Source organism: Hipposideros armiger, unplaced genomic scaffold (genome assembly GCF_001890085.2).
Source record: "Hipposideros armiger isolate ML-2016 unplaced genomic scaffold, ASM189008v1 scaffold_253, whole genome shotgun sequence".
Lineage (NCBI taxonomy): Eukaryota > Metazoa > Chordata > Mammalia > Chiroptera > Hipposideridae > Hipposideros > Hipposideros armiger.
This window is the reverse complement of record NW_017731603.1, coordinates 468607-491736: the sequence shown is the minus strand read 5'-3', so window position 1 is coordinate 491736 and position 23130 is coordinate 468607. Positions and strand designations below refer to the sequence as shown.

At 60.4% G+C, this 23130-nt stretch overlaps 1 protein-coding gene across 6 annotated transcripts; it reads left to right on the top strand.

Annotated features, from left to right (window-relative positions):
* The first annotated feature begins 1043 nt into the window (after positions 1-1043).
* MYRF (myelin regulatory factor) lies at positions 1044-22735 on the top strand. 6 transcript variants are annotated; one of them, XM_019656069.1, is made up of 27 exons: positions 1044-1155; positions 1329-1416; positions 1603-1866; positions 4146-4207; positions 5161-5431; positions 6399-6649; positions 6743-6866; positions 8592-8787; positions 10145-10221; positions 10407-10517; positions 10917-11007; positions 11368-11568; positions 11873-11984; positions 12573-12682; positions 13392-13552; positions 13625-13697; positions 13973-14061; positions 14321-14389; positions 14822-14902; positions 15081-15166; positions 15276-15461; positions 15714-15965; positions 17597-17684; positions 17920-17994; positions 18354-18459; positions 19895-19969; positions 20164-22735. In XM_019656069.1, exons 1-27 carry the CDS (start codon positions 1059-1061, stop codon positions 20242-20244), a joined length of 3477 nt encoding a protein of 1158 aa, XP_019511614.1. In that variant the 5' UTR covers positions 1044-1058; the 3' UTR covers positions 20245-22735. The 6 variants fall into 6 exon arrangements, with proteins under 6 accessions (XP_019511614.1, XP_019511613.1, XP_019511615.1 ...); XM_019656068.1 differs by having other exon boundaries at positions 15078-15166; XM_019656070.1 differs by lacking the exon at positions 14822-14902 and having other exon boundaries at positions 15078-15166.
* Positions 22736-23130: the final 395 nt, after the last annotated feature.

The window sequence follows — 23130 nt, the reverse complement described above, 5'->3', positions numbered from 1 at the left end:
AGCCACTCATTAATCACCTAAGCGGGGCTCAGCATTCTTGAAATGCCGGCCAGGGGCCGGGAAGGGGCCTGGGCCGGGGGCTCCTGGGGACCCCAGGGCCTTGGGGACTGGGAAGTGAGGACAGCCACTCTTTGCTGAGCACCCACTCTGTGCCCTGCACCTTACCTACCTTAACTTGTTTCCTGCTCAAAACCACCCTGTAAAGTGTTACCTGTTCGTGTCCCCACTTTACTAATGAGGAGACTGAGGTTCAGAGCAGTACGTGACCTGCCCAGTGTCACACAGCAGGGAGTCGGTGAGCCAGGATTTGTTCTCAGGGCTCACCAAGGGAGGGAGCATGAACTGCAGACCCCAGACTCAGGCTCCAAGGGCCTGTGGGAGGGTGTCTTCTGCCTCAGTGGGACTGGCCAGCCCAGGTCAGTAGTGGGTGGGGCCGTCCTCCATTATCAGGGTTGACGCATCTCCCACGTCAGCCCCCTTATCACCCCACCCTCTGGCTCCCCCCTGCAAGGTGACCCTGGGAGGAGAAGGGCCAGCACCTCCCTCTCTCCTGCCCGCTGATGCCTAAGATCACTGGCCGCCTTTTCTGTGAGTCCCTCCCCATGGGGCTGGGGCCAGTGAGGAGGGCCCAGGAGAGGGCGGGCGGAGGAGCGGAGCGCAGGCCGCCATCATTTCGCCTGTGAGGCCAGGGCAGGCCCTTACCTCTCTGGGCCTTTTGCCTCTGCAACACCAGAGCTAAGCACCCCAACCCCATTATGGGGTGATGGGCATATGCATTGAGGGTGGGCTGGGCTGGGCATTCCTGATTCTGATCCCCACTCCCTCTCCATCTGGGCCTGGGGTACAGGAGGCTCCCCCAGCCCATGGGCCCCCCAGGATGTATAGCCCAGCCCAGCCAGGCCACATGCTTCTGGGTACCCACCAGCTGGGCCGTCTGGAACTGACTACTGGAGGACTGGGCACTTGACTCAGTGAGGCACCTTGTTTGCTTGTCACAGCACCCCAAAAGTCAGGGGAATGATTACCCGCATTTTATAGATAAAGGAAGAGACGTGCTCATGTCAGGAGGGCAGGAAGCGGATTGTCTGTCCCAGATCTGCCCTCTGGGGCCCTCCCCTCCTTGGAGACTCCAGCTGGCCTTGTGGACTTGGGGGGGTCAGTGCCTCCTGGAGGGGTGTCCCCACACAAACACACAGGGATGGATGCACAGATGGGGAGGAGCCTGCGGTGTATATTTTGGAGGGTCCAGCCTGGGACAGTTGGAGGGCTGGGCCCAGAGGCCTAGGAGCTGCACCACTCCCCAGCTCACACCTGCCCCTCCCCTGCAGGCCACGACATCAACGGAGCCCTGGAGCCGTCCAACATAGATACCAGCATCCTGGAGGAGTACATCAGCAAGGAGGATGCCTCGGACCTGTGAGTGGCCCTAGGACAACCTCGGTCCCACCCCCAGCCCCTCTGGGAGGTGTGACAGGGCCCTGCCTCTGAAAGCATCCTTTCCCAGTGGCCGAGCCCGCTGCGGTCTGCACAGTGCCCGGCCAGTGCGGGTCCGGGGAGGGGCTGGGGTCCTGGTTGGCACTGAGTTTCCTCCCTTCTCCACAGCTGCTTCCCCGACATCTCTGCTCCAGCCAGTGCGGCCTCCTACCCCCACGGGCAGCCAGTGATCCCCAGCTCCAGCGGGGTCCACCACCTGAGCCCCCCTGGGGGTGGACCCTCCCCGGGGCGCCATGGTCCTCTCCCACCCCCGAGCTACAGCACCCCGCTCAACTGCAACAACAACAATGGCATGGGCGCCGCTCCCAAGCCCTTCCTGGGGAGCTCTGGGCCCCCCATCAAGGCTGAGCCCAAGGCTCCCTATGCCCCAGGGTGAGTGAGGGCAGGGAGCTTGGTGGGGGAGGGAGATTAGATGCAGGGGCGCAGGGGGCAGGCACGGTGTGGGGCCAGTGACCCAGGGCATGGGAGAACCTGGCCAGGGCCTGGCAGAGGAGATTGGGCTGCCCTGTGGGCAGACAAGGTGGGGTAGGACTAGGGCCTGGCTGAGGAGGGACACGTGGCTTTGTTCTGAGGCAGTGGGCAGCACGGATGGTCCTGAGCAGTGGAGTGGTGAGGGCTGATGTAAGTGCTAGAAAAATCTCTGAGAGCTGTGGGGAGAGTGGACAGGAGGGGTTGAGACTGGAGGCCAAGACTTTACGTTCATGTGAACACCTATACATGCGTGCACACCTATACATATGTACACGCCTATACGCACATGCACACACGCAGGCATACAAACTCCCCTCATCGTGCCAGCCCCATCCACTTACTTATGCGTTTAGCCACTATTTACTGTGGCCACAGGGAATGGCCGATGGCACAGGTATGGTACCTGAAGTTCCCCCCCCAACCCAAGCCAGTCTCCCAGGCCCTTCCCCCGCACATGAGAGGAGTCCACACCAGTGGACTCAAAGGCCCAGCTTGGGCCTGGCTGTGACCACAGGTTCCAGGTGGCCACCAGCCCTGCCAGGCTCCCGGGCAGCCCACAGACACATGCTGATGGGGAGAGGCAGGGAACATGGGCTATGCAGAGGGGCTCAAGAAAATTTTGGGTTCCCCAGCCAGGGGTAGAGACCCTGTCTCTGGGTGGAAGAATAACTGAGTGCTGGAAGCACGACGCCATCCAGATAACCTGGCTCCATCTCTGGCTCCAGCACTGCCAGGCTCCTGGCTTGGTAACCACCACCTCCTCAGTGTCTTCTCTGTCAAGTGAGCCCCAGATGCCTCCCCCTCCAGATGATAGTGGAAATGAAGGGAGGAAGCACCGAGGAAGTGCTGGGGGGATGGTAGCTGTATCCTAACTTCTAGGGGCTGGGCAGGGATGAGCTGCGGAAGGCAGATGCCCATCTGAGGGCTTGAGGCCGTGAGGCCATCCCTAAGCCACAGACCCCTGAGGGAAGGGCGGAGGGAAGAGAAATAACATGTAATGAGCACCTGCTGGGGGCCCATTGCTGGCCTTCCAGGAAAGCTCTGCCGCTCCTCATAGCAGGATTCTAGCGGCACACCGAGGTCATTTCTCAAGGAAAGGGCTTGTCCAGAGCCACACAGGGACTCGCTGCCCCACCCCTGCCAGGCCCGTTCCAGGTGGTAAACAAGCCAATCATGTCCCTCCTGCTGTCTAGTTGAGGAGGAAGTCATTAATCAATACATCACCACATTGAGGACCGTGAGGAGTTCGAACACAAGGTCCTGTGGACTTGGGGTATTTGATTGCAAGGACCAGAGGGTGTGAAAGACCTTGACACACCAGAGAAACCCAAGGCCGCTGTCAGGGACGTGCAGGGAGCAGGCAGGAGATGGTGGACGGGCCAGCCCGAGGGACCCTGAGGGCCGCAGCACTCGTCACCTTCCGTGTCATCGTCACCTAGCCTGTGGGATAGGGTGGGCGACTTGTCCAGGGGAGCATGGGACTCTGGGATCAGCCCCTGGCTGTGTTCACGATGGCTCGGCTGCCTCGGGCAGCTGCCTGGGCCCAGCAGTGGGCAGTCTCTCCAGATGTGGGGACCAGGGATGACCAAAGAGGTGGATCCCTGTGTGGCCGCTGCCTACCCCTCAATGGATGAGTGCAGGGTTCATACAGGACGTGCTGACCTCTCAGGGTTGAGTTTGCTCTTTCGCTCAAGCCACTGATAAAACCTGCAAGGAAAAAATAAACCCAGGCCCAGTGGAGCTGGCTCCCTGCCCAGCCCACACCTGCCTCTAGTGGGGCAGCCCCTCAGTGACCTGCTGAAGCTCCCCAGGCCCAGACCCTAGGACCCCACTTCCAGGAAGTGGGGGCTTCAGTGGACACAGGAAGAGAGGAGCAGACTTGGCCCCTCAGGCTGGGGAGAGAGCCCTTGAATGCCATCATCAGGGGCACTGCTTACTGGCTTCCAAGTTCCCTGTAGGTCTGAGAGGATGCTGGGCAGGGGACCAAGACCCCCAAACCTACAACTCAGCCCTAGGCCCTGCCAGGCACCCCAACGTGGCTGGTACAGAGAAATGCCCCTAAGGGCGGGTGTGAGGAGACCTCGATGCCTCAAGCCTCTGGGGTCTCTGGGCCCCGGCCCTGCAGAGGAGCTGCCCGGCTTGAAGGCAGGGGCTCAGCTGCCCTTCCTCCTCTCCTGCAGCACCCTGCCGGACTCTCCCCCAGACTCGGGCTCTGAGGCCTACTCCCCCCAACAGGTGAATGGTGAGTCCAGCGGGCACCGCCCTCCCCCTTTGGGGTTTGGGCAAGTGGTTGGGGCGGCCTTATCGGGGAGGGAGGGAGCAAGGGAAGGTGGGGGCCCGCGGCCGCCCAACGGGCCCAGATTATCGCTGGTCAAATACTCCCTGGCGCTGGGTATTGTTTCCCCACGGGGCGGGAGGGGAGCCTGGCCCTGCCTCTGAGCAAGTGTCCCTGCCTGCGATGCCACCCGCCTGCCCGCCTGCGCCATCATGGACGCTCCCTTCGGCGGTAAGTGGACCGCTGAGGAAAGCCGCGTCTGCAGCCTGAGCACAGGCCTCACCAGCTCACCAGCTGCCAGGCCCACCTCACCTTTGGGGGGGTACTCAGGGGTGCGCTGGCCCCCAGGTGGCCAAGAGCAGAAGGATCCTGGGCAGGCAGCCCTCTCCCCACAGCCCAGAGAGGGGTCAAGAGTTCTGTTTATCTTACCAAAAACATCTCTGGAATGCCTCCTGGGGAACAAAGGGAGCTGGGGCCTCCCCCCTCAGGCTGGGGGGCTGGCCCCTGAGAGCCTGGTAGAGGGGCTGCCGGAGGGAGGAGGCTGCCACAGGACTGCACTGGGGGTCTCAGAAGACGCTTTCCTGAGGCCCAGGGGAGAATCAGGCCTGAGAGAAGCTGGGGACGATGGACCTCCCCCAGGGAGCAGGGCCAGGCCTGGCCCAAGGGAAGGAGCTGGCTAGGATGGGATGAAAAGCTATCCACCCCCTGTACCGGGGCTTGCCTCGCTGCCCGGTCCTCTAGTGGCCAGCCTCTAGGCTGCCCAGCCTTCCTCCGCATGTGGTTGGTGGGAGGGCAGCCCCCGGGCCTGGCCGAGGACAGGGTGGAAATCAGGAAACCCTGCAGAGGTAGGCCGGGGGAGAGCTCATGCCGGGGCCCGAGGAAGGTAGGCCTCTGACATCCGCTCCCGTTGTCTCCTGCAGACCCCCACCTCCTGCGCACCATAACCCCTGAAACCCTGTGCCACGTGGGAGTGCCCTCCCGCCTGGAGCACCCACCCCCACCTCCAGCCCATCTGCCAGGCCCCCCGCCACCCCCACCTCACTACCCCATCCTGCAGCGGGACCTGTACATGAAGGCAGAGCCCCCGATGCCCCCCTACGCTGCCATGGGGCAGGGGCTGGTGCCCGCTGATCTCCACCACACCCAGCAGTCCCACATGCTGCACCAGCTGCTGCAGCAACATGGAGCCGAGTAAGACGCGGGCAGCTGCCCCCAGGGTGGGAAGATGGGGTGGGGGCATCAGGGCCACAGCGGGCAAGACAGAGGTAGAGGCGGGGACAGGGATGAACCCAGGAATGGCAGAAGGCTCTGACCCCAGGGGATGGGGTCAGCATATGTGTCTGCCTGTGCCCAGCAAGACGGCGGGGATTTCCAGCCACGGCCAAGTGCTCGCCCCCGTTGTCCACACAGAGGGGAAGTGGTTGCCCCGGTCTGGAACTAGGAAGGGCAGAGTTAGGACCTGAACCCAGGCTGTGCTCTAACCCTGACACCAGTGACTTTCCAGCCGTCTCACGGAGCCCTCAGGTTTCTGAGGAGGTTCCCGGTGCAGACCCAGGCTCCCCGCTCTGACTCCAACCCACAGAACTGTCTTTTTATGTTTTACACATTGAGATTTCATGAAAGGTTTAGTTTAAGGAAAGATTCCACTGTCAAAACTTTTTGTCAACCAGAGGATAAGGGGTGCTGTGCAGCCCCCAAAATCTTCATTCCTCCTTCCAAGAAACTCTCTTTCCTGCCTTTGCGGCCCACGCCCTCTGTGGCTTGTTTCTAACCATGGAAGCTGCTGTTCGGAGACCCTTCGCTATAATGGGTGACACTGAGAGTGACATCACAGGAAAGGGACCAACTCATTCATTCCACAAACGATTCTGAGCACTCTGTTTGCAGGGCCATTGTTGGGTGTGATGGGGAAACAGACGAACAAGTCAGGCGTGGCTCCTGCCCGCCTGGATCTCACAGTTTGAGGGGTAGGGAGGAGTGACAGAAATAGAGAATGAGAACACAGAGTGATGGGGGAGCACTAGGAGGCGAAGCACGTGGGCTTCCTGCAGGAGGTGCCCTCCGGGCTGTAGAAAGAGGGTGGGAGGGGGTGGCACTGCCCAGGGGGAGCAGGCTCAGCGAGAGCCAGCCCCCCATGGCCCATACCTCTGTCCCCCAGGCTCCCCACACACCCGTCCAAGAAGAGGAAGCACTCTGAATCGCCCCCCAACACCCTCAATGCCCAGATGCTGAATGGAATGATCAAACAGGAGCCTGGGACTGTGACAAGTCTGCCTCCGCACCCCGCTAGAGCTCCATCCCCATCCTGGCCCCCACAGGGCCCCCTCTCACCAGGCCCTGGCTCCTTGCCCCTCAGCATCGCCCGTGTCCAGACGCCGCCTTGGCACCCACCAGGTGCCCCCTCCCCAGGTACATGGCTAGCCTTGCTTTACCCCACATGGGACTAGCCCTTCAAGTTGGGGCATGGCACCCGGGGCTCACATAGGCGTCCCCTCCCTCCAGGTCTCCTGCAGGACAATGACAGCCTCAGTGGCTCCTACCTGGACCCCAACTACCAGTCCATCAAATGGCAACCACATCAGCAGAACAAGTGGGCGACGCTGTACGATGCAAACTACAAGGAGCTGTGAGTGATCTGTGCCACTTGCCACCCCTCCTGGCCACCCCATCCAGGGCCCCCCAGCCCTGGCATCATGGTCCTAGAGCACAGCCTGGGAGCACACTGGGTACAAGATGGCCCCTTTTACATAGAAGCAGACAGGTGGGCTGGCCCAGGAGTCAGGAACCCTGAGGGCCAGTCCTAGCTCTGTCCTGCGCTGCGTTCCTGACTCCTGGGCCAGCCCAAGGCCTTCTTAAGAAGGTGGTATCTGCCAGGGAGGGGCTGGTGGGGGCCAAGTCAGGGAGAAGTGTGTGGATGGGTGTTTCCTGGCTCCTCCTCCCCCCCTACCTCCTCCTCCTGCATTCCAGGAAGGTAGCAGGAAGCTGTCAGCAGGGCCCTTCCAGCAGCCCGCTCCCTGGAGGGGAGGCCAAGGGGGTGGAGGAGGATTGGGTCAGAGGCTGCCTGGCATTCCTAGCCCTTCCTCAACACCCACCTGGATCAGTTTCCTGGCCTGGCCAGGCGCACCATGGGACCACTCCCCTCACCCGTGCAGAAGGCCGGTGAGCGGTGAGGGCATGGCTTCCCTCAACTCACTGTGGGCACTGCCAGGCCTGGGCTGCGAGGCTGGACTTGGACCCTCTCACAGCTGAGACCAGCCTCCTGGAGCTGGAGACCTGAGGCTCTGTGGGATTCTTAGCCAAAAGCCCTCAAGGTTGGGGGGCGTTCAGCTACTGTGGTGGCTGAAGGGTTCCTTGAGGCCCTGCCAGGGTCAGGGGGAGGCCTTTGGGGTCCAGCTGCTATGGCCTGGTGAGGACTCCCAGTCTTATTCCGATACTTCTTGGGCCAGCCCTGCCATTCCAGGTCCTCAGGCCAGGAAGCTGGCAGCGGAGGCCCCCCGTGTGGCCCAGGCACTTCCTGGCTGTTTCTCTAGGGCAGGCAGGTGGGTGGAGCCTCGGGAGGGAGAAGTGGTGAGCCCTGGGCTTTCCTGTAGATGTTAGCCAGGCCCAAAGTCCTGCCCCTCAGTTGGAAACATTCTCCCTGCCCAGCTTCTACCAGGCAGGCACCAGGCATCCGGGCACTGCTTGTGCCTGGGGACCTGCGTGAGAGTGGGCCAAGTTGTAGGCCAGTAATTGCTCCCTTTTCTGACCCTGGAGATCCCTCGAAGGATCCAGACTTGGAACACTTGCCCAGCAGCAGATGGGCAAACTGAGGCCGAGTTTAGCTCCCCAGAGTGCCCCTGTCCCCACCTGGGCATATGGAGGAGTCAGAATGAGAATGTTTGGGGGCTTGAGTGAGCTGGTGGGCAGGGGATGGGCCAGCTCAGAGCCGGCGGCGCCTGGTTCCACCGTATCCATGGCAACCGGCTGTCAGGCACAGTGAGGTTCCACAGACCATCCCCTCTAACCCCATGTCCCACGAGGGAGGGGGCTTTAGGCAGCGTTCTGGGAAGGAGCCAAGAGTGCTGGGGGGCTGTCAAGCCCCCTCAGGCGTTCCCTCCCATCTGCTGGGCCTCAAGTGTCTTGCTCTGCCCCCCCATCCTCAGGGCAGAGTTGGTCCCAGGAAAGAACAGTGGCTGAGATGGCAGATGTGAGCCCAAATCCTCCGGGGACTCTGTTTCCATTTCTGAGAAGTGGGGGGGCGGCCCTGGGATGGGGGGGTGGTTTAGGGTAGGGAATTGGCACACAGACGTGGTGGGGACCGACATTGCAGGCTTGGCTTTGAGGACTGGTGAGTGCTCTCCCCTGCCCGCAGGCCCATGCTCACCTACCGTGTGGATGCCGACAAAGGCTTCAACTTTTCGGTGGGCGACGATGCCTTCGTGTGCCAGAAGAAGAACCACTTCCAGGTGACGGTGTATATTGGCATGCTGGGCGAGCCCAAGTACGTCAAGACGCCCGACGGCCTCAAGCCCCTCGACTGCTTCTACCTGAAGCTGCACGGAGTGAAGGCAGGTTTGGGTCTCGGCAAAGAGGGGCGGCAGGAGGGCCAGGGAGGCCTGGGGACATTAAAAGACCCCAAAATGAAGTGTATCTTGAGGAAACTCCTCATGGCCAAGTCCACCCCCTGTCCCTCCATTCCTGCCTTCTGTCCCCATGCTGCCCCTTAATCATCCCGCTCCTCAGCCCTCTTCTCGCTTATGCTCATGTTTCTGTCTCCACCCTGTGACCTCAAGTCTGTGTACCCAGCCAAGACCCCTCTCCCGATAGCTCTGTCAGCCGCCTCAGCTCCACATCCCAAAATGAACTCCTGCAAACTTGCCTCTCCCCCTGGGCTCCCCTCTCAGAAATAGGGCTACAGGGACCTGGTCACCCACGCCACAAATGGGGGGCCCACTTGCCTGCACCTCATCATGCACCAGGCCCTGTTGCGCCCCCCCCCTCCCCTCTGCCTCTCACCTGACCAGCTTGTCCCCCTCTCCTTGTCTGAATGTCCACAGCAGCTTCCACTCTGGCTCCTGACTCAAGCTCCACATGAGGCACGGGTGGGCATGACACTCCCCATGCTCCCAAGACCCCCAGTGCACTCCTGGCAAAGCCGTGACTTCTAAGATTAGCCCCCAGAGGCCTTCGGGGCCCAGCCCTTCACTCCAGCCCTGCCATTTGCTGTGCCCCAGACTGCTGGTGCCCATTCACAGTTCCTGTCTTCCCTCAGAAGCTTCCTTTCTCTGGCATGCCCTCCGAGTGCCCATTGCATTCCTCCTCTCCTGGCTGACAGCGCCTTGACTTTCACTCTCCACTCCACTGCCGTCCTCCCCCCGGACACCTACCCTGAAGCCCATCTTGACTTAGAGATCCCTCTCCTATACTCCCCTCCCCAGCAGAACCTTAGTGGATGTTGATTTTGAGCCTGTGAGCTCCCTGCAAGGCTGCGTGTGTCTCCTTCAGTGTCTTGAGCTGGCCCCCATGTGTTGGCGTGGTTCAGCCAGTGCCTGTGGAGGGGTTGAGGGAACATGGGTATGGGAAGAGGGCTGGGAGTGAGTGGGTTTGGGTGTGAGTGAGTGTGGAAGCCGGTTTGGGGGGTGTGCCCGGGGTCGGGGGACTGTGGGTATGGATTGGGGGCTGTGAGGGTGACTGGGGTGTGTGTATGCTCTTACATGCACACAGAGGTGGGGGCAGTGATGTGGGTGTGGCTTTATTAGGAGGAGGTACCTAAGTTTATGGGGAAGTGAGGCTGAGGGGAGGGCAGTGCCCCCATTTCCTCATTAAGCTCTAGCTGGGCCAGGCCTGGGCTGAGAGGCTGAAGGGGGGCAGGGCCAGGTGGGGAGCCAAACCCTGAGTTACCACTGGGCTCCGCTCTGCCCCTAGCTGGAGGCCCTGAACCAGTCCATCAACATCGAGCAGTCTCAGTCAGACCGAAGCAAGCGGCCCTTCAACCCTGTCACGTGAGTGTCTGACCCCTTGGGTGGGCGGTACCTGGGAGGAGGCCTGACCCTGGAGCTGGCTTGGGAGCTGAGGGGGGCCAGGCAGGCACCCGCAATGTCTACCTGCCATACCTGGGTGCCCCGCTTCGGCCTGGCTCCCCACGGCCCCCATCCCTGCCCCTGAGCACCCTGCCCCTCCTCTGCAGGGTCAACCTGCCCCCTGAGCAGGTCACAAAGGTGACTGTGGGGCGCTTGCACTTCAGTGAGACCACCGCCAACAACATGCGTAAGAAGGGCAAGCCCAACCCTGACCAGAGGTGAGCAGACTGGACCCCTGCCCTGGAGTCCCTCCATTTATGAGGCGGAGGGGCAGGAAGATGCCACCCGGTGTAGCACGCCAGGCAGAGTCCTACAGACGGACCCATTCTATGGATGGGGAATCTGAAGGCCAGAGCCCTTCATTGATTTAAGGATGAGAGACGCTCAGCTTCTGGATTAAGGAATAGCTCTGTGGCTGCCTAGCTGTGCGCTGGGGGGAATTCTGCCCCCTAGTGGAGACTCAGGTTCCTCCTGTCGGATGGGCTATTCATACCCACTTCCTGCAGGGACTGGAATCCTGGGGGAGATGATCCCAGTGGGCAGTTTTGTGCAGGAGGGGTGGGCAGAGGCAGGTGGGGCAGGACCCTGGGTGCCTCTAAGACCCCTGTGTGCCCCAGGTACTTCATGCTGGTGGTGGCCCTCCAGGCCCATGCACAGAACCAGAACTACACGCTGGCTGCCCAGATCTCAGAGCGCATCATCGTTCGGGTGAGGGCCGTCTCCCCACAGCGTCTTGAGTGCCCTCCCCAGAGCTGGGAGAAATAGCACCGGGGAGAGATGCGAGGGTACTGGGGAGTCAGGGGCTGGAGTGCTGACCCTGCTGGGCCCTGGCTGTGTGGCCTTGGGCAAGGCTCCCACCCTCTCTGGGCCTCAGTGTCTCCACAATAAAGTGTGGAGGTGGACAGAACCTGGTAGCCTTGAGATCCCACAAGTGACTGAAAGTTGCCACGATAGGAGGGACAGTTTAAATTGGGCGTGGTGGGGTGAGAAGCCCTGGCTGGAGCTGAAGGGGCGGCTGCAGGTCTCCCATCCCCTAGGACTGATCTATTCCACCCCAACTTGCACTAGGCCTCCAACCCAGGCCAGTTTGAGAGCGACAGCGATGTGCTGTGGCAGCGGGCGCAGGTGCCCGACACTGTCTTCCACCATGGCCGTGTGGGCATCAACACGGACAGGCCAGACGAGGCGCTGGTTGTGCACGGCAACGTCAAGGTCATGGGCTCGCTCATGCACCCCTCGGACCTGCGGGCCAAGGAGCACGTGCAGGAGGTGGGGTCGGAGCTGTGGGCGGGGACAACTGTGCTACGAATGGGAGGGGCTGGTGGTAGGGGTGGGTCGGGGGCGGGGTTGTTTGTATGGGCGGGACTGGTGGAGCAGCTGGCCCAGATGGAAGGGCGGGGCTTAAGGGGAAGGAGGCGGGGCAGGCTGGCCCTGGATGCCTGGATCAAGGGATCTCGGTAGCAGGGTCTCCCCTCCGCTTCAACCTCCGGACTGTTGCCCTCCTGGGCTCTGGGGCCCGCTCCAGACGGGCCAGGAGAGGAGGGGTTCAGTCTCAGTGGTGGCTTCTGCGCAGGTGGACACCACGGAACAGCTGAAGAGGATCTCCCGCATGCGGCTGGTGCACTACAGATACAAGCCGGAGTTTGCCGCCACCGCCGGCATCGAGGCCGCCGCCGCAGAGACAGGTAGGGACCGGCCTGCCTGAACTTGGGCTGGCGTCCGGGAACCCAGCAACCTCGGCCTTCGGTAACCCCGCCCCCTCCCCCGGTCCACTGTCCTGTGGCAATTTTCTCCCTGTTCTCTGGAAACCCTCCTCCCAGGAGCCCCTCCCCTTGACTCCTGGAACTCCATCCTCTGGATCCCTGCGCCCTAGAAGCCCCGTCCCTCAGCTTCTGGGAAATCGCTCCTTCCCAGGTCCCGGCTACCTCGCCCCTTAACACTGCAAATCCGGGGTTCATGGCCACGAATCCTTGCCCCTCTTCCCCTTGGAGGAATGAATCCTGCCTCCTTCCCCTGGGATCCGTACTCCCAGGAACCTGCCCCTCCCCTTCCCCGCAGCCCCCACCTTGACTCCTGGACCTGCGACCCTGTGAGCACCTGCCCACTGTCGGGGGAGCCCCCTTCTTCATGCTTCAGGGCTCTTTGGCACTCAGATCTCTAGCCCCCAGAACTTTGCCCTCTTTAGCCCCTGTCCCCTCCTTAAATTCGGTGCTGTGGGTGGTCATCCCCCCCCCCCACACACACACACACACTCTTGGCTTCTCCCTCTCCAGGTGTTATTGCCCAGGAGGTGAAGGAGATCCTGCCTGAAGCCGTAAAGGATACTGGAGACGTGGTCTTTGCCAATGGGAAAACCATAGAAAACTTCCTGGTGGTGAACAAGGTCTGTGCTGAGGGAAAACCAGAGGGAGCCCAAGGGGGCAGAGGGGCAGGCTAGCTGGAGGGCATTCACCCCTCCACAGAGACTGGGGGCCCTGAAGTGCGAAGGGCAGGGGCAGCCCAATCTTCTCTCATGCTGCCTCCAGAGCCCCCTCCCCACCCCCCAAGGAAGGAGGTGAGCGTTCAAGGGGAAGGTTCAAGGGGAAGGTGAGGACTTGGCCCCTCTATGGTTGTGTGATCAAGGGCAAGAGGAACCGCTCTGAAGGTCATTTACCTCCCCTGCAAAATGCGGGTAACCATAGCAACTGCTAAGTAAGACACGCTCGTGTGGCTAATGCAAAGCTTAAACATGTCGTTTATTGTGAGGATGGTGTTTGGAACTTGCCTGGAGTGAGGCTGGGCTCCAGGAAGCACGTAATAGGTTTTGGCCTCGGCTGAATAGTGAAGTGCTGAAGTCTGAGTCATGATGTTCATGACAGGGGGAAGACTGGAGGGTGGGAGCCCATGGGAGACAAGGCATGCTGCCGGGCTGGGAAGGTGGGAAGGGCTGTTCAGGCAGGCAGGGTGGCCTGAGCTGCAGCGCAGTGGTGGGGATGCTGTTTGGAGGCAGGCACAGGGAGCCATGGGTGCTGAGGCCAGCCTGGGACCGGCCTGTAGCCTGGGGCTCCCAGGAGAGGGCCATGCCTTCCACATTGGCCCATTGCCCGTGGCAGGAGCGCATCTTCATGGAGAACGTGGGTGCTGTGAAGGAGTTGTGCAAACTGACCGACAACTTGGAGACACGCATTGACGAGCTGGAGCGCTGGAGCCACAAGCTGGCCAAGCTGCGGCGACTGGACAGCCTCAAGTCCACCGGCAGCTCAGGCGCCTTCAGGTGGGGGCGCGGGACAGGGGAGGGCAAGACCCCTTCCCAGAGGCACCTCTGACCCTGGTCTTCTTGCTGTAGCCACGCGGGGAGCCAGTTCAGCCGAGCGGGCAGCGTCCCCCACAAGAAAAGGCCCCCCAAGGTGGCCACCAAGGTGAGGGTGGGCAGGGGTGGGGGGCAGGTTGACTGGGGGCCTCCATATCCCCTCCCTTTATAGCTTGCCCCGCTCCAGGCTCACTTCAAGCACTTCCCTTCCAGTCCAGACTCTCTAGCCCTCCCAGCCTCACTTCTCCTTCCTCTCCCTCTGCCCCACCTGGGAATGAGCAGACCTTGACACCCCCGCCTCCATCAGAGCCCGCAGTGGGTAGACCATGGGCTCCCTAAGTCTGGGCCTTTTCTGCTTCTTCCCCTTTTTCTCACGGTCCTCAGCCATCGTCCGTGGTCCCAGACCAGGCCTGCATCAGCCAGCGCTTCCTGCAGGGAACCATCATTGCCCTGGTGGTGGTCATGGCCTTCAGGTGACTTGCCCTGCACGCTCTGGGGTGGCTGGCTGGGGGAGTCGAGCTGCCCACAGACCCAGGCCTGGGGCAAGAGGAAGACGTGTCCTGGGAGAGCCCCTGAGGTCTTGGAGAAGGTGGGCTGCCTCATTCTGTCTCGTCCCATTGGGGCTGAGAGACCCTTATACAGGCATCACCTGGGAGCCCAGGCCAGGCCCTAGAGAGACGGTGCTGGACACTGGCTCCAGCTCTAACCGTGGCCCTTTTCTGCGGTTCCCAGCGTGGTGTCCATGTCCACACTGTACGTGCTGAGCCTGCGCACTGAGGAGGACCTGGTGGAAACAGATGGGTACGTCTCTGGAGGCCTGGCCGCCAGCTGAGCTGTCAGGCCAGGTGGGGCTTTGGTAGGCAGCCCAGGGTCAGAGGGGGCACAGAGGCTGTCTCCTCTAAAGGGGGTTCCACCTCAGGCTCTCAGCCTACTGGGGACTTGTGGGGTTAGCTGGGAGGATCTCCCTGGAAGGGGACACCCACTTTCCAGTCCCTGCAGAAGCCGATGTTTCTCTCTGGCCTTCTCAGTGTTCCTCCAGGTAGCGGGCGTCAGAGAGTCAGGGGCACCTAAGGGGTCCAAGCTGGGCTGGGGGTCGGGGAAAAGGAGGGCTAGGGTGGGCCCTTGGGTTCTGTCTGCCCGCTGTCACCCTCAGCATCTGGGGCCATCTCTGACTGTGTCTTCTCTCTCCTTCCCTGCGCCTCTTCCCCCCTTTCCCTCTCTGCTGCCCCTTAGCTCCTTTGCCGTGTCCACTTCCTGTCTTCTGGCCCTGCTCCGGCCCCAGAACCTTGGGGGGAGTGAGGCCATGTGCCCATGGTACGTGTCTAGACCAAGCCCCATCCGTCCTACCTCTGGCTTCTGCCGCCCCTCTTCCTGCCTCCTTTCCACCTTCCCTGTCCACCTCCCCCGGCCCCTCCTACTTCTCTGGGACTCCCAGGGCTCCCCACTCAGACTCTCCCAGCTCCTCTGAGCTCAGCCCACCATTCCCCAGCAGGGCCAGCCAGAGCTTTGGGACCACTCAGCTCCGACAGTCCCCTGTGACGACTGGGCTGCCAGGCACACAGCCCTCTTTGCTGCTGGGTGCGTGCTTGGGGGGTGTCTGGAGGGATGGGATGGGGAGAGGTGGCTGTGTTGTGGGAGGGGGACTCTGCTGTCCCCCTCCGGCTCATACAGCCTCTGGCTTCCTCAGTTACCACTGGCCTGATCAGCTTGGCCCCAGGTCCAGCCATCCGTGCCTTAGACCTTTGTCCCAGCCACCCCTGCCCAGTCGTCTGCTGCTCCTCGCCCACTCCAAGCCCTGCCACTGACCTTAGTCTTGGCCCCAGCTTTAACCCCAGCCGTGGTCTCAGCCCCAGTCCCTCCACCAACCGCCCAGGTATGGCTATTTTGGAACCAGGGTTTGGGTTGAGGGGAGTTTTACCTGAGTCCAGAGAAAGGCTCCAAAGACTCCTTGGTGGGAGGGTCTCCTGGAGCCCAGAATGAGGCTCTGGAAAAGATAGGGGGGCGCCCCCTAAGGGGAACAAGAGACAGAGGCGGGGGTCACCCAGAGTCCAGTGGGGCCCTTGAGATAGCTGGGCAGGAAACAGCCAGTTTCCTCATCTCAGCCTGTCCCTGGTTCTATCCACAGGCCCCAGCCAGATGGCCCTGCTGCCAGTCACCAACATCAGAGCCAAGTCCTGGGCCCTGTCAGCCAATGGCATTGGCCACTTCAAGCATCCAAAGAGCGTGGAGCCTGTGGCTAGCCCTGTAGTTCCCTTTCCTGGGGGACAGGGCAAAACCAAGAATAGCCCCAGCCTTGGTCTCCACAGCCGAGCCCGCCGAGGGGCCCCCCAGCCTGGCCTGGGCCCTGCCCAGCCCACTGAGGCCCAGGGCCAGCCAGGTACTTGTCCTACTCCCTACACCTCTCAGCCCAGCCAGGCTAGGCTCACTGGCCAGGGCCCATTTCAGCCCAGGCACCTGAGTGCCTGGGTACACAACTGTCAATCAGCAGACACTAGCTGAGCATTAGTAAGTACCAGGAGCCAGGCCAGGAGCCTTACACAGATCACCTAATTTAATCCTCACAACACTCCTGCAAGAAAGGAATTGTCCCCATTGTGCAGATGAGGACACAGAGATGTAGACAAGTGAAGTGGCTTTCCCAAGGTCATACAACCCATCAGCAGCAGAGCTAGAATTTGATCCCAAGTCTGCCTGGCTCCTTCTGTGTCACCATGCCAGGGAGAGGACGGTGCTGTACAGAGTCAGTCCCCCAATTTTTTCAAACCTCAAACCCTTGGTTTAACAAAGCTAGGGAACCCTTTATTGCAGAAGTTTTCAAACTGGGTTCCTCGAGGTGCCCTGGAGGTTGAAAGGAAGGCCAGAGTCTTCCTGGCCTCAACCAGACAGGTCTGCTCTAGGTATTGGACTTCCTCCTCAACTTGCATTTCATGGGTTTTGTGGCTTAAAGAAAAAAAAGCTTAGAAACTGTGGCTTGCAGAGATTGAAATTCAAAGTGATAGGGAAACCCCCACGGGCTAGATGCTCGCGAGGCAGCCATTTCCTGGGCCCTGCGGTGTGGCTGGCTCTGTACCGAGCACTGGGGGCGATGAAGACACACATGCCCTGCTCCCAAAGAGCTCACAGACACGAAAACACAGCAGTGTGATGAGGCTCTAAGGGGATGCACAGGTGGTCTGGCGACTGAGGAGGCTAGTCAGCCCAGGCTGTGGTGGGGAGGCTATCGGAAGGACCAGGAAGGTGACGTTGGAGCTGAGTCTCTCTGAAGGACAGTGGGAGTTTGCCCAAAAGAGAAGGGGAAAGGTGCGCTCTCCATGATGTCTGTATCTGATACCTGTCCGTGCCCCGCGGGGGCCTTCTGGGTTCTGTTGGGGTCCTTGGGTGAAAATATACCAGGTCCAGCAAGTGTTCAGTGGCTAATGGCCCTGGCTTCCCCTCCCTGGTGGACTAGCAGGCAACTGAGATGAATAAGAAAGCCTTGTGTCCCCACCCCTGTGTCACACTTCAGTCCCACCCGGTCCACCCACAGAGAGGGCCACAAGCAGAGGTGTGCTAGCAGATGTTTAACAATTGGCTCTCTGCGGGGTGGGCCGACCCTGATTTGCAAGTGTGAGCACTCCCACCCACTGTGGCTGATTTTTAGCTACCTGCTTGACTTCACTGAACCCGGGGGAGGGCTGGGGGGAGGAAGGTATGCAATCAGGAACGGAGGCCTGAAGAGCTTTCCTGTATGCCCCTGCAAGGGATATGGAAGACCATCCCTGCTCATGGGTGTTCTGGTTGTGTCAAGGAGACAGACCTCAGGCTCACGGGAACCGGCTAGGCCTAGGGCCGCTGGGGAAGAGGGTGGTGTGCCCTTGGCCATCAGAGAGGTCTGGAAAGAATAACCCGAATCTTACTCATACTAAGGTGTGAGTAACTGATCCACGTCTGGCAAGGAAGGACTTGGCTTCTCATCTGTGTCCTGCCTTGTCACCCTCCTCCCTGCCCCAACAGCCTCTCTCCTTGCAGACCCAGCGCCCTCCCTGACCTCCATCCAGGTGCTGGAGAATTCGATGCCCATCACCTCCCAGTACTGCGCTCCAGGGCATGCCTGCAGGTGGGCTTGGTTCCCTCCCTTCACCCCAAGGACAGATTCCCTCAGGTGACATGAGCCCAGCAGTACAGATGTCCAGATCTTGTCCCCATCATGGAGGGACTTCTCCCACAAGGTGGGACAGTCCCTTTCTAGGCCCCTGAAAGGCTCCAGGATAGACGGGGGGAGCTCAGGAGTCCATTGGGGTGGGGACCTGTGGGGGTGGCCTTGGGCTGAGGAGCTAGCTTTGCCCTTTCAGGCCTGGGAACTTCACCTACCACATCCCCGTGAGCAGCAGCACCCCACTGCACCTCAGCTTGACCCTGCAGATGAAGTGAGTATGGCCTGGGGAGTGGAGAGATGCAGTGAGTGGTCCCAGGCAACCTGGGGAAGGGGGCTGAGGAGGGATGCTACCTTTGCTCCGTGCTTCTGTGGCCATGTGACCCCGGCAGTCTCTGGGCTTCAGCTCCTCATCTGTAAAATGGGCTGCTGCCTCACAGTGGCCATGAGGATCGTGTGGGATGGTGGACGGGAAAGGATTTGTAGCCATCTAGTACCTTGACTATTAGGCATCGTTTTCAGGCTGTGTGAGGATTCAGTGGCTTGGCAGCGGGGCAGGGTAAGTGGAGTGGAGGGATGGCTGGGATGAAGGAACTTGGAACCCCATTTCCCTGCTAACTGGGCCTTCCCCAGCTCCTCGTCCCCTGTATCCGTGGTGCTGTGCAGCCTGACGTCCCAGGAGGAGCCGTGTGAGGAGGGGGGCTTTCCACAGAGCCTCCACACCCACCAGGCCACCCAGGTAGGGGACAATCGGGAAGCTGTGGGCCAGCCGGGACCCAGAGCACAACTGGGCCCCCAAACAGGCAAGGAGAGGGAGCCGGGGTCAGGGTGAAGGCGTCTCCACAAGGGACACTTTGGGGCTTGGGCCTCTGTGCCCTGGGGAGGGGGTCTTGTATGCATCACTCCCTGTTGAGCATTTCCTGGGATGAGTACAATGGTGGGGATAAGGAGGGTGTCCTGGGAGCCCATGACAGGGACAGCTCACCTTGTCTGGCCTCAGAGTCAGGGCAGCCACCCCCAAAAGTCATGCTTAATTAAGACAAGACCTGAAGGACAGTTTGGGGACAGTGTCCCAAGAGTAGGGGAACAGTACATGCAGAGATCTGGAGGCCAGGGACAGTGTGGCATGCTGGCAGAGCTAGAAACATGGCGGGGGCTGTGAGTCAGGGGAGCCAGTGCGTTGGGGCAGCCTGGACCTTGTCAAGCTCAGGCTGGGGAAACGGCATGGTTCCACCTGGGTTTTTGGAAGATACCTCAGGCTACATGTAGAGGGGATCCCTCCTGCTTAGGGGACCAAGTGGCTGGGACCCTGTCACTGTCCAGCTCGACATTGGCTGTATGACCGGAAGTTTTGACTCTCAGCACAAGTTAAGGGAATTTCTTCTCACCCTTCCTGTGTTTAGTCAACAATTCCCACTGGGGCCTCCTCTGTCGCAGGCTCTGTGCTGGGCCCAGTTGTGGGGAGACAGAAGTGGAGGTACACACAGGCCTTGCCTTCCAACAGCACAGTAGCCAGGGAGAAAAGACATGCAGAAAATAACTTGAGTAGAGGATGGAGTGGGTGAGAGCCCCCAAAGAGCCCCTGCCCTGTAACCCCGAAGAAAGGGGACAGCACCTGAAAGCAGAGGGAGAGCCTGGCAAGGCGCTCGCTAGACGTGGAGCTCAGGCCTGAGCCCACTTCATATGGAGGCGAAGCCAAAGCCTCAGGTAGGAGATGGGCGAGCTGCCTGTGGCTGGGCCTCACGCTGCCCTGCCAGAGAGCATGACACATGTGGGTTTGCAGTCCGGCTCTGCCATCTCACCGTGTGGTGTTAGGCAGGTATCTCATCTATAAGCAGCATCACCTCATTAGGGTGTAGTGAGGATGGACTTAATGAAATTCTTGGGTGTGCCTGGAGCATAGTGGGTGAGAGGGATCATAGACAAGACAGGGAAGAGAGGCAGGGCCAGGTGAGGGCAGCTGTAGACTGGTAGGTACCTGGCAAAGTCTGCTTCGAGGGTGGCTGCCACTGCTCCCCGAAGACCGTGCTCCCTCGGACCTCTCTTCAGAGCTCTCTGCTTGCCCCGTTCATAAAACTGGCCGCACAGCCCAGAGCTGTGATGGCCTGTGAGAGGGGTGCTAGCTGGGACAGGGGCAGGGGGGCCTGTCCTGACCCTCTCTCCCCTCTCTCCAGGGCACTTCCCACCAGTGGCCAGTAACCATCCTGTCCTTCCGTGAATTCACCTACCACTTCCGGGTGGCACTGCTGGTGAGCTCGAGCACCCCATCTATTCCCGGAGGTCCAGGCATCTGTATCTGTATGGGGCGTGGGGGAGGGGTGGGAGATTTGCAGAGCACATGGCAGGACTTGGGGCTTAGTGTCAGGCAACGTCAGCAGAGGGAGTGCCTCCTGCCTTGCACCCCCAGAGCCACCTCACCCATTCCTCCTGCCCTCCCACCTAGGGTCAGGCCAACTGCAGCTCGGAGGCCTTGGTCCGGCCGGCTACGGACTACTACTTCCACTTCTACCGCCTGTGTGACTGAGCTGCCCTCTGCAAGGCAGCACCACACCAGGCCCTGGGGTCCCCTGGCACCCCTTCCACACTGGATGCCGTGGTGTTACACTGGAGCCAGCTGCCCACCGGCACTCCCTCGGAGAGTCTGAGCTGGGCTTGGCCCTCCCCTCGACTGGCGAAACTGGAAGTCCTCACACTGGAGCTGCTGATGCTGCTGGTTGCCCCCCGTACCCCCGAGGGAACTGGAGAGAGGCCTCCTGGGACCAGGACAGACCAGTTCACATGTGTCCTGATATGGTGCTTGGAGGGCTGGCTTCAGGTGGCCGGAGGCGAAGGGTAGCCTGGGACTCTGCCCAGAGCTTCCCTGCTTCCCTTTCTGAGGCTGGGAGGCAGCCCTTCTAGCCCTCGGAAAGGACCTGCCTGCCTTTGAGATCAGTGGGGGCTTGGATCGAGCCCTGAGACTTGGCTGGACCCACGCATCAGTGGAGGGCCGACAGTCCTCACCCTCGAAGCTGCTCCCTGGGAGGTGGCTAGATGGTGGACTTTTGGGGGTCTGACTGTTACGCTGGACTTGGACTTCAAAGTTTTAAGTGTGGTCCAGGAGGTCTCTTCTCCCTGGGAGAGCTTGGCTCCGAGCTCCCGGGGCAACTGAAGGCAGCCCTACGTGGGTTAGAGACTCACCACGTGCCTTACGTACACTGAGTGCTTGGCGGAACCAGTGGGACCAGCGGGCCAGGTAAGCCTTGGCCCCTTGAACCTGGAGTATCCTGGAAGGGGAGCTCCCTGGGGGCCTCCAGGAGGCGGTGCAGCCCCATGGCCTGGGCTCCTGGGGGCCGTCAGAGCTCTCAGTGTCGGTGACCCATCATTCTCTCAGAGCAGAGGAGCAGGAATCCCTGCGAGGCAGCGGGCCTACTTGGCTGGTGGGTGGATGAAAATAGCTTTTGCTGTTATTAATGAAGTAATTACTAAAATGCACTTAAACTGGGACAGGAGTGGAAGGGTAGAGATGGAAAGCCGAGTGGGCCAGAAGCCCTGGCGGGACGCTTGCAAAGACAGGGCCCTGGCTCTGATCTGTCCCCGGGAGACTTGAGACACCCATTCCACTCCCAACCACCAAGACTCTGGCCTCTCCGTCCACCCCTTGTCTGCTGGTGGTCTTGCCTCCCCAAATCAAGGGCTCCCATGCTGGGCTTGGACAGCCAAGCTGCAGGGACCCATGCCTGGCAGTAGGCCCCATCTCTGCCCACTCCTCCCAGGAGCAGAGCAGTGGGCTTGGGTTAGGGCAGAAGTCTATGTCAAGTGCCCACTTTCTTAGTGGGTGCCTGCAGTGTTCTGAGGCCACATCCCAGCCCATGGAAGGAGTGAGGAAATCATCATTTTTCCATGTCTGCTGTGGGTTCGGACATGGGGACAGGACTTGCCACCTGTCCTTGCCCTGTGATCGCTGGCCACTTCTTTGGGAACCAGGCCTTCTCTCCATCCTCATTTCCAGCTTTGAATAGGAGGACTCTTGGGGGGAGGGTGGGGGCGGGGAAGGGCTAGATCTTGAAGCCTGTGAACTGCAGGCCCCTTTCTGCCATGGATCTCAAAGCACTTATCCTCAGGATGGGGAGACACTGGGGGAGTGGGGGGCTAGCGGGGATATCTGGCCTCCCAGTCCCCTCCCCAAGGTGGCTCCACTCCCTTTCTGACATAGGAATGACATGGCTCCCTACACCATGCAGCCTTACTTAGTAGGACTTCTGTTCTCCCTCCTCCCACTGGGGGAACTTCCCTAAATGCCTTAAAACTGCCAAGCCCCACCCCTTATAATAGTATTCTGGGGCTTCCATAGTGGGGTGCCAGTTCTTAGCCGGCCACCCCTTAGTCCTTAACTGGAAAGTAACCCTCTACTGCCCCCTGGAGTCCATCTGGACACAGCATAGCCCCAATCTGGTTAGCAGCTGGCTGTTTCCATGGCTGGGGAGGGGGTCCTCAGCGCAGGGGTTGGGGCCAAGTGGGGGCTCCACGCTGCTCGAGCGGGGGGTGTGGGGGGGTCAACCTTGGACCAAAGTTGTTTTAAGCCCAATAAGGTGAAAGGGCAGCAGGGAAGGTGGATGGGCCACCTGCTGGAGGCTGACAGCTACCGGCTGGTGCTGGTCAGTGGGTGTTTTGGCCCCATGCCCTCCCCAGGATCCAGCAGCCGTCCCTCCCTTTCTGTCCCCAATGGCATTTATTCCTGTAGCCACTGGGCTCATCTCCCCCAAGCTTCAAGCTGTACATAGGGCCTCTCCATGCACAAGACCCCACTCATGTATCTCCCGCGAAAGCCTGCGTGTGCATAAAGCGCTCCTCCCCCCAGTTAACGCCCAGTTCCCGTCCCTGAGCTTTGACTCATATTTATCGTGCGCCAACTCTGACTCGAGTAGGCAAAGGGAAGCAGCCCTGGGCTTGCTTGCTTCCTGTCCCCTGAACTGTTCTTTTCCTCCGAGGTAAATATACGTATATAAATAAATGTATAAATACGGCTTTGTATCTGAGCTTGCCTCCTTGTCTCTTCTTGAGATTGTTCTGGTGGGAGATGGCGTCACTTGTGGGGCTAGGACCAACTGGAATCTCTGGGGCCCCTGAGCCAGACAGATGCCTTGTACCCCATTAGCCTGCTTAGCTTCACAGTAGGCTTAGGAACAGGGCTCAGCCGCCCCCTCCCCTAGCCGTACCCCACGGACCCACTGCTGCCCTACATGGGTGAAAAGTAGTCATCCTAACAAAAAGCCTTCTTAGGGAACACTGGGCCTTGCGAGGGTCAACCAGCCCATAGAAGGGTGGCTACATTTAGAGCAGGGGACTGACCCAGGGCAGTCATGATTGGTGTGGGTTCCTAGAGAAGTCTGCTCTGGAAACAACAGAAGAGGGTGGGCCTGCCTCTTCCTAT

Bases quoted from the DNA above. Each gene is read 5' to 3' on its own strand.
- MYRF (XM_019656068.1), top strand. From the start codon at position 1,059: ATGTCAGGAGGGCAGGAAGCGGATTGTCTGTCCCAGATCTGCCCTCTG. The intron at 5,432-6,398 runs GTAAGACGCGGG...TCTGTCCCCCAG, and splicing joins CTGCAGCAACATGGAGCCGA to GCTCCCCACACACCCGTCCA. The intron at 14,903-15,077 runs GTACGTGTCTAG...ACCATTCCCCAG, and splicing joins AGTGAGGCCATGTGCCCATG to CAGGGCCAGCCAGAGCTTTG.